The sequence below is a fragment of the Lichenostomus cassidix genome, chromosome 2, assembly GCF_008360975.1.
Source record: "Lichenostomus cassidix isolate B80296 chromosome 2, HeHo_3.0, whole genome shotgun sequence".
Taxonomy (NCBI): Eukaryota; Metazoa; Chordata; class Aves; order Passeriformes; family Meliphagidae; genus Lichenostomus; species Lichenostomus cassidix.
In genome coordinates, this window is record NC_139482.1 from 34,283,686 (window position 1) to 34,294,216 (window position 10,531).

General features: G+C 41.2%; 1 protein-coding gene across 5 annotated transcripts in view; it reads left to right on the forward strand.

Annotated features, from left to right (window-relative positions):
• Positions 1 to 9,995, forward strand: part of CREB5 (cAMP responsive element binding protein 5) — a 257,792-nt gene extending 247,797 nt beyond the window's left edge. For 4 of the 5 annotated variants that reach the window (XM_085051007.1, XM_085051009.1, XM_085051008.1 and 1 more), the window contains 3 exons: positions 744 to 971; positions 1,913 to 2,021; positions 3,176 to 9,995. In XM_085051007.1, the coding sequence (XP_084907133.1) occupies positions 744 to 971; positions 1,913 to 2,021; positions 3,176 to 3,339 (501 nt within the window). In that variant the 3' untranslated portion in view covers positions 3,340 to 9,995. Of the gene's footprint in view, positions 1 to 743; positions 972 to 1,912; positions 2,473 to 3,175 lie in introns of all 5 variants that reach the window. The other variant, XR_014849791.1, reaches the window with a different exon arrangement.
• Positions 9,996 to 10,531: the final 536 nt, after the last annotated feature.

Genomic DNA, 10,531 nt, shown 5'->3' on the forward strand with positions numbered 1-10,531 from the left:
TAGCAGTGGGCTGAATGTGGTATGCCTCTACTCTCAAAGACAGGGATAAATTGAATAAAAAGGAAGATAACATCCACAGAAGTCAAATGGAAGCTCTGCTAAGAGGAACATCCCTTCTCTATGCAGTCCAGGGATATCAAAACACAGGTTCAAGCTGAGGTACCTAAACTCTTTCTTTGCCCCTGTGAGGCAGTGAGGTCTGCTGGCCTTGTGTGATCCCAGCCCACAGCTTCCCAGATCCATGCAGGTGCAAAGAGCTCTGCAGCTTCTGTCTCCAGAGTGGCAAATACTGAGGTGGATATGGTGAATCTTAGGAAATAGAAACAGAAAATGCCCTAAAATTTTGGAGGCAATTTTGGGGCCGGGAGGAGAAAGAGAGACGCAGAAATAAGGCCACTACAGTCCTCTGATTAAAACAGATCCTGAGGGAAACTTGACATTTCAGGTTTGAAATAAGTGATGGAAGAGAATGCACCTAAGTGAATGTTTTTCAGAACTAATTCAAGGGGCAAAAAATGTTCCCTACTACAGAGGATCGTTTCAAAAAAATCTCTCCTTCGACCATGGTAAGGATTTGCCAGCAGCTACTTTCAGTGGCGTCTGGTGCAACTTTTGACCAGAGCCTACTGCAGACCTTGCTGGGGAGCAGGCCGAGTGTGTGAGATTTCCCTTCCCATTTCAGCATCCCCCTCTGTAACTTCTCCCCCTCACCACGCCCTGCAAAACCTCTTTTTCTGCTGCAGGTTTCGCCGGCGGCGCAGCAGATGCAGCCCACGCAGACGATACAGCCACCGCAGCCGACTGGAGGTCGCCGGAGGAGGGTGGTGGACGAAGACCCGGATGAGAGGAGGCGGAAATTTCTGGAAAGGAACCGAGCCGCTGCCACGCGCTGCAGACAGAAGAGGAAGGTCTGGGTGATGTCACTGGAAAAGAAAGCAGAAGAGCTCACCCAGACAAACATGCAGCTTCAGGTGCGAGCCACTGTCTGCGCCCCTGAAGACACAGAGGGGCTCTTTGTGCTTGAGTGACGGTGCCTTTGGGGCTGCCCCCGTACAGTCAGCTCCTAGCGGGAGCTCAGGCATAATCAGTCTGTTAATCAAGATGTGTGTGCTTCAATTAAAGAAATAATTACATTTTAGTGGGATAAGCCAGGAAAAAGCTGCCTTGGGATTTAGAAGCCTTCACTAGATGGAGTTGTATTTATTTTCTTTCCTTGTCACTGCTTTTTGTGGGAATTTTTTTTTGACGAGCCATTAGCATGACTATAAAAAATTTCTTTAGAGAAGGGCATGTTGTTAAAACCTCATTCTAAGCCAGAAAGATAGAAGCATAAATAGATCAGTCTACCAGTGAGGAAAATTAATATGATAATAAAAGCCTTTCTTACAGCCTTCTTATGGTGGGCACAGTAGTTCTGCTTCATGCAGAGGTGTGCTTGTGTGCTGCCAGGGGCAGAAAACCATTTGTAGAATGGCACTCCTCTAAAACATTCTCCCACAAAACCCAGAGGCTGCATTGGCTGCAGCTGAGCTGTAGGTGACAGCAGTCCTGCCACCGTTTCCCTGAGCACAGCAACATGGCCTTTGCCCCCAAGGGTCTGCCCCCTGGCCTCATGCAGAGAGCCAGAACATTTCCCGAGTAGACTAAAACTTTGCCTTAAGGATCTCTGGTGCTGTGAAGTTAGTTCATTTATCAGTTTATGTCACCAAATCTGGAAGCCAGCCTGCCTTCAGAGGTTACAAAATAATGTCGCTGACAAATGTTAATACAAACCCAGCACACAAGCACCCAAATGCCTTTTTGCTTGGTTCTTTCAAAGTTATGGAGCAGGTTTTGTGTTCTTGGGTTTAAGCTTTGCAGAAGAGTCTGGTTTAAGCTTTGGTGCTAACCAAAGTCTCTCTTTCTTTTCTAGAACGAGGTTTCCATGCTGAAAAATGAGGTAGCTCAGCTGAAACAGTTATTGTTAACACATAAAGACTGTCCGATAACAGCTATGCAGAAAGAATCACAAGGATATCTAAGTAAGTAGCTGGTATGCTTGCGCTGTCTCCACACTCCTCACAGGAAAGCAAACCTTCCAATTCTTCCCTTCAGAACCCCTTCTTGGTCATATTATCACTTGAACATGTCTTCTCAAACATCATCCGAGCCATCCAATCTCCTGCCCTTATTTATTCAGCCCCGCTCAAAACCAAAAAAGCCCCGGTTTGCATCCCACACAGCAGTGCTAGTCCTCCCCACCCCTCCTTTCGGCAAGGAGATGCACATGGATGGACGCTCACTCCGCTGTGGAGGATCCTGCTTGAACTCACAGCTCCAAACCTGCAAGAGTCCTCCTGGACGCGGCGCTGCCAGAACCTTAAAATAACTCTCAAAAGGAAAGTTAAAAAGGAAAACATTACAGTCCCCTCCAGCGAAAATGGTACTGTGCTCTGACAGTGGCACAGACCAGGCCTGGCGCAGGTTTTCAAGGTTTGTTAACTCTTTTTTAACTCTCATCTTTCCTTTTTTTTTTCCCCCCAAAAAAAAAAATTCTCAGCTAATGGAGACATTGAATCAGTTCTGTCTAGCCGATGCATTTTGTGACTCTAATAATTTAGGGACAAATTCTCCATTTCACTCTAAAACATGGCTCAGAAGATCCTCAGGGTTAATACTTGCCAGACTGTGACACTGTCTTAAAATAGAGCCCACTTCTGTCTCCTCTGCATCACTATGCATCTGTCTCTTTAACAGTACTCAAAGAAAAAAATACATAATTGCATTACATGCCTATCAACTGTTGCTTGAATTAGATTTTCTGTGCTGCAGTGCACTGTACTCTAATTTTGATTCCTGCTGGAACAAATAAAGCATTTAAGCATCCCAACTGATTTTAAAGACCTTAAGATATCAGACTTTTTATCCCAACATTAGTTTCAGTTATTAAGGTCTTGGACTTTTTTCAAGGTCTCAACTCCTGAAGTCAGGTTGATATCAGAGAAGCTGCTTTGAAAAAAGTAATGAAAACTAAAACAATCATAAGACAGAGGATAACTGTAATTATATTTTGAAAACCTGGGACTTTTGCATGCTTCAGGTCATCAATATTTCCAAAAGTATCACCCAGCCTAGGCTTTTTACTTGGATGGAAAAATGAACATGTGTTGTCTCTGTACCCTCATTCCCTCCCCAGGTCCTGAGAGCAGTCCTCCTGCAAGCCCGGTCCCAGCTTGCTCCCAGCAGCAAGTCATCCAGCACAACACCATAACGACCTCCTCCTCCGTCAGCGACGTCGTGGGAAGCTCCACTCTCACCCAGCTCGCCAGCCACAGAACAGACATCAACCCCATCCTTTAAAAGTGGTTGATCAAAAACTGCTGGGCAAGTGTGGTAGCGTATCAAAGCGTCCTCTCTGCTAAGGACGTTTGCAACCATAACTCAAGCCTGGAAGATTCCTCAGTTCTTGAAAGACTCTGGCTATTCATTTTTATAGTCATTAAAATGTCTTTTATACTTAGTTACATAAAAGGGAGTTAAGCAATTAATATGCTATCAGCTTGAGAAATGCTTTGGTGCTTTATCCGTTTTTTTGGTACCAGTTACTTGTTTATAAACCTAACTGTTTCTGTACATAGTCATGTTTCCTGCTCACCAGTCTAGCCTGAAGCCTCAGAAATACAAAGTTGTGTTAAACTGCAGCTTGTTAGCCAATGTGAGGCATGAAAAGTATTAAACAGAGTCAAATGTAGGTAACTAGGAGTAATTAGGCTATAAATATAGAACTTGGGCATCTGCTGACAGCATAATAAAAAAGAGTTAGCGTTGTGCTATCAGCAGACCATGTCTTGCATTCAGAGCCTCTTTCAGAGCAGTTATATAGGATGTGGCTATCAGGACAAAATCAAGCCCAAATAGCATGCGCTTTTGTCTAGCCCTCCCCCTTCTCCTCTCTCCCCTGCCCTGGCCTTTTTCTCCTCCAGTTATTCTCACACCTTCCTTTTCCCTTCCCTTTTCATTTCCCAGCTTTTTTTTTTTTCTTGCTCTTTTTTTTTTATTCCAAGGCTTTCTCACTTCTCTCTTTTTCTTAAAGAATGGTAATGAACAAGCAAAAACTTCAAGCCCACCTAAAAACTGTCGGCACGGCTGCTGCTTTCACTGGCTCTTCACCCGCAGTTGGGCTGTGCCAAGCATTTGGCTTTTAAAAACTACAGATGCTCCTGATTTAGTGTTTTTAATAAATAGGGAAAGGTGAAAACAGCGCAGCCGCAGGTGAAGCAGGATAGTGAGCCAGCTGTGTTGATGCTAACAGCCCTGTAAGTTTCTGTGGTGCAGTAGAGGCATAGCGAGCAACACCTGAGAGTCACAGCAATTTTTTGCACTGCTAGTCATTAATGTAGGAAAATCCATGTAGTATATAATAATTCGGAAAAGTTCTGTTCCCTAACCTGGTTGCGTTGTTCTAGCAACGAAAGCTAACAACCTCAGACTTCATGGGCTATAAATGAGGAATAAATCAGTGTAATGGTTCTGACCACTTGGAAAAATGCCATTTTTAATTCCCAGGGAAAGACCTGCTCTCTGCAGGCATTCCTTTAAATGCTCACGGACTGATCTCAAGCTGGCAGACAGCAGTGTAGCTTCACTGACTTTAATGGCACTTAACACCCGTTTACCGCGGGTAAGGAATTGTTCTTTAGGACGCTAAACAATTTTTAGAAGGCATGCAGCAGCTAAAAAATGCTGCAAGAATGCCAAGTCCCACACTTGGGATAAAATACAGTCCTGCAAAGAGGGTCTGGAAAAGAGCCTTATGCCACAATTAAGGTTTTTGTTTGGACTCTGAGCTTGCCCCTCAGCACAACTGATTTGCATCCCCGAGTGGTCCCAGTGATTGATGGGAAAATCAGACAGAGATGATGCCAGTTAATTATGCTGCCTTGCTGTATATTGGGACCTGATTTTGCTCTCAAATCTGTCAGCAGCAAAACCTCCCACTGCTTGCCCAGGGAGTGGGCTCCGAGCTGGTGAAAAATGTTCAAACATTTTGAGCTGCATCTTTAATAGTAAAATTCACATTATTCTCTGCAAATCCTCTAGCCCCGAACACACTTTGTTCTGAAGCAAAGCTCTCTTCCTCAAAGACTGTGTCTTTGGTCTTTAGAGGAGTGGTGGGTTTTGAAAGGGTGGGTCTCCTCCATGTGGGAGAAAGAGTGAAACAACTGAAGTGTGAGGAGGCACTGTAAGGAATAGGGCCTGTCTGGAAGGGGAAGCAAATTTCTGAGCATCATTCATTGCCGAATTAGTTCTTATCTTGGTGACTTTTTATCAGTATTCTTTTCTTTAACATCTCGCTTTCCATTTATGCAAATACATTCAAAAGAAGAAGATTTTTAATGTACAGTGTAAATCTTGACTTGATTATATAGTCTAAGAACCAAAAAAAAATTGCGAAAAAATACAAATGTAAAGGATTTTCTATTATATTTTAGACAAACATATACTTTTAAAGTGTTTTAAATACTGAATCTATAATTTTTTTAATCTCCAATTGTAATAGCTAAATGGTCTTGCTTCATCATGGCTCCCAAGGGAACTTTTTTCAAATATGCAGGTGAGAAAAATGTTCCAGCTGAGTATCCGTTATGTAAAAAACCCAAATAAGCATTTCCACTATGTCTGAATTTCATCATTCACCATCATAAAGGAAATGCCATTGCAGGGTTAATTTAAAAAACTTTCCCTCTATATGGGTAGCACTTAAATACATTAAAAAATAAAAATCAAAGTTTCTGGTAATACTAGAATACCCAGTTGAGCTACACTGCACTAGAATTACGGTTTAACTTCATTTTATTCAGTCTCCTCAATTAAAATATTTAGCTGTTAAAATGAAAGCCTCTACATTAAAAAGAAAAAAAAAAAAAGGAAAAAATACAAAAACCTTGCCTAAGTTTTGTTAAGTTCAGCAACTTGACAGTTTGACTGATGTGTATTATATATAGCTCAATTATTTCTTTTTTTAATGCTAACTAGGCAAGCCAACCACACATGTTGGCCTAAATGTGTAATTACAATGAAATGTCTCCTCTCTATACTATTGGCCTTTAGGTATAATCCTTGCTAGTGATGTGGAAGTAAGTAAAGGATGAAAAGCTATTTGCTATTGCTTCTTGTAACTCTGTCGCAGGTTCACAGGCCAAGACAACATGCAGCAAATTTATATCGGCTGTATCATTGGGAAAAGGACCAACCATACCAGGCACCTTATAGTATTCATCAGATTTGCTTCCACATTAAAATGCTCTTGTTTTCCAGGGGAGTGATCCTGCAGCCTTTCTTCAAGCTGCTGGTCCAACCGGGCACTGGAGGCTGCCTGAGCAAGGGCTGCAGGAGAAGCCCCAGCCCTCTGTCCCCAGGATGTCCCTCTGCCATGTGGTCAGTGGCAGCAGCCTCTTCCTAAACACGTCACTCTAAATGCACTTCCTGGGCTCTTTCCATCAAGGAGGAATCCTGCTTTTCCATGAGCTACTTCTGGAGACTGCTCCACTTTCGTCTTGTGCTGCCAATCCAGCCTGCTGTCGGGCTCACCAGGCTCTGTGCCCTATCCCACTGCCAGCAAAGGACGACTCAGACCACTTCTGTCACCCACACTCCAGGGCACTCGCAGGGTGGTGAGCCTTGGCCAGAGCCGTGCTCGGGAGGAGGTGTTACCATAGACAGCATCTCTTGTGAGTGACGTAGGACACAGGTTGGAAATCTCAGCCACGGACAACTGCAATACTTTGATCAGAAAGAAATGATGCTGCGATCCAGCTCTGGCCCCCCCAGCCCCCCTTCCCCAAGTCAATTTATGCAAGCCATATTCATAACGCTGCCTGTGGGAGACAAGTAGTTTGTGTGCTATCATGGTGTGTTTTATAAGGACGACTACGATGATGATGATGATGATGATTGATGATTGAGGATGATGGTGATGATTTATGGAGAATTTCACGCTGTTGGGAGTTAATTCCTGCTATGAAGCTAAATGTCTGCTGCCCATATTCTGAATAGTGGAAAGTCAATGGTTCAGTGCCTCAGTGCGTGTGGATTTAGTGTTAATGACTCAGTCCTGTTAACTAACAAGCCAGCTATAACTGTTGTTTAATGCCCTACTTTTGAGGATTCATATTTTTTTAAGCAACAATATTTAGTGTTGAAAACTAGCCTTTTAGTTTAGGCAAAATGTGCTTTTTAGCAGCTAATACCTTTTTTAAAAAAAAAGCGTATAGAGTGAATTTATGAAAATTCATGAGGACCAAAGCAATTTTAAAACAGGAATCTATTAATTTAGTATTCACATAGAATTTTATAAAGTATTTATTAATAAATGTTATTTTAACACATTCCATTTGAACAGTATTCTTGTACAGAATCTGTTTGTTGTTGTTTTTTTTTTAAGTTACAATATTAGTTTTGCAATAAACTACTCTAGGTGTGTGTGCATCTTAATCTTTCAGGGTCTCAAGCAGAAGTCATCCATCTAAGATGGAAAAGCTTGCTGAGGTCAGTTGTACAGAAATTCCTAGAATTAAATGTTTTCCTTAAAGCAGCATCTGCTTTTTTTTTCCTTTTTTTTTTTTTTGTAACAATGAAACAAATTATAAACCTTTAGTTGTTTCCTTTGTATTGGAAAATGTGCTTTCTCGTATTAGAAAGCATGAGTCAACATATAACTGGAAAGCCTATCTTCTTTTTTTTCTGCTTTTTTTTTTAAGGCTGATTTTATACATCACCACAGAAGATCTAACCCCATCCTCATTTTTTTGTCTAATATCACATAGTATGTTGCACTATACTGCCTTATCATTGCCTCTTCAGTCCTCTTACTAAGCAGTGTTCCTTAGATTTAGACCATTGAAGCTCCATTATACATCAGAGAAAATTACTAGAGGGGGAAGAAGAGAAAAAAATTGATCTGTAGATATAAAACCTAAACTGTGCCTATTAAACAAAACCAGTTACAACTAATTAGTATCTTATTTCTACATTTCAATTATTTATATTCTTTTAAAATTGCACTTTAGCTCTTGCTCTCTTTCTTGCTCTCCCTTGTCGAATCATTTATAAATACTCCTGTAAAAGTTTTGCACCAGATACATTTATATGCTTTCAACTGGTGGCATATCTACAACTTGTCTCTCACACCTGCCTGAGCAGAGAAGCTAAGACCAGCCAGTCTGCAGTGTGACTTAGACTTTACACCCTCTTCATGACAGCATATAAATGTTTTATTATGCAATGTATGTGATGTGAGGCGGCATCTAAGCTACATTTATAATATCTCATCCCAAGAACCAAAGTGTCCTGTATATCGTAAGGTCAGGAGACTGGCTCTGTTGTGCATTGTGATGCACTTTGACTGTTGTCCAACTCACAGTAGCTGCAAAGCTGCAGTGATAACAGTGGCCATACTACGTATTAGAGTTCTGAATCAATAAAATATGTTGCCTTATAACTTGACTAGGGACAGCACCTTTAAAAAAAAAAAAAAGAAGAAAAGAGACAAAAAACTTCTGAGGACAAACAAAAGCAATAAAATCTCAAGTGATTTTAACACCAAAAAAAAAAAGGTTCAATTTTTCAACATCTGAAATGATCATCTTACTGCAAAAACAAGAGACTGTTTACATCCATAACCTCTTTTTGATGTTTTTTTTTTTTCCCAGAGCTTACAGTTATCTCAGTTTTATCAGTGGCTTTACACTTAAGAGCTAAATTGCTCACCATTATTGGTTTTCCATAGCTTTCAGAACGACTTTATAGCAAATCTTAAACTGCATGAGGCCAAAAATGTCAGTGTTCACACACACTCAGAGACAAGATTGATTCTCTAAGTGGAAATCTGATCCATTCCCAGGCTCTCCTTGGACTGGAATCAATAACTGCAACTTGTTATATTTAGACCAATGTGTAATACCTGGGATTCAGGATATCCAGTTCTATATTTATGCAAATTAAATGTTAGTATTGCTGAGTTTCACCTGGCAGAACTGTTCACAAATCACATGGTCAGAGCCTGCCATCTGATGCCGTGAGGGTCTTAGACCCAAATATCTTTCTTGACTAAAAATCCGTAAGACAGCCTTCTGAATGAAGACTGAAAGCTCCTTCTGGCTTTGCAGAAACTGCAGCAATGTCCTGGGGCGAGGGAGGTGGGAGGATTTATTGGGCATTTCAAGGGAAATGTTTTCCTTCTGGAATTTAGGAAATTTCAGAGAAGCATTTTCCCTACCCCACAGAGCTGAGATTGCAAGGAATTCCCTGACAGAGATCACCTTTAGCATGCTTCCACGAGACAAACTACTTTGCATGAAAGGTGTATTCACTCTTCTGAGTAAGAATATTTGCCACTGAGAGTTTTGCCAAGGACTTTTTCATTGGGACCCAAGTGTTTCCCAGCCATGGCCGTGAGCTCTGTATCCCTCTCTCTGTAGCAGCTCTCTTCAAACATTGGGTAGCACTCATCAGTGAACATCGCTTCTTTGGACTTTTGCCATTGTCCTGGTTTTAAGGAACTTTTAGCACTGCTTGGAGTAAGCCTAAACTATCGAAGTTTATATATAAATATAAATATATATATATATAATATTAAAAAAGGTGCTGTCACAGTAAGTTTTGGGCTTGAGGTTGTTTGTATTGTATGCAAAGGTTTTGTGTTTGTATGTATGTCTGTTTGTTTTATTCTGTAAAGCAACCACCTTCCTTACCGGAGGGAGATACTTTTTTTTTTTTTGGTACATAAATGTAAATACTTGCTGCAGCATTTAATATGTTTAATTTTATGTTAAGCTTTTTGTTGCATTGTGAACCCATTATTGTTACAAATGGACAATGAGTTCATTGAGACTGTTCAACTAGGTCAGATTTTTACATCTCTTTCTAGCTAGAAGAGAAAGGAATTTTGTGCATTTGTACAAATGTTAATAATATCACTGCAATTCCAATATAATAAAGCACTCAAATACAAATAATTGCAGTAGTCTGTCTGTCTCTATACTCCAGACATTTTACCATACCAGATAACTCCTACAATTAAACCAAAGTACTCTTCACTGATTTCTATTATGACCTACAATCACTCATCTCCCCCCAAACTGGAGAAGGACCATGGTGCAGGGCATACCCCTGGTCTGGTGGCAGAGGCAAAGTGCTGTGCAGAACTTACAGCTCATCATTGTCCTCTGGCAGCCGAGGTGACTTGGTAAGAAAAGTTCTCTGAACTTCTTCCAAGCAGGGAGGCTGCAAAGCCTCAAACAAAAAGACTTACGTGGTGGAGCCTAACATGAGGCCTCTGCATAAGGATGAGACAAGCTGTTACTTTACTTTTCCTTGCAGCTGGAGTGTGCTTGTATCAAAATACACTCCATGCTTGTTATCCCGCCAACCTCTCCTCTTGCCAAAAGCTGCCTGGAAATGGATTTCCTGCTGGGCTAATTAGCTCTAATTGTGATGCCCCTGTTATCTTGCCAACCTCATTTCTCACTATAAATTTGTCCAATACAGACCT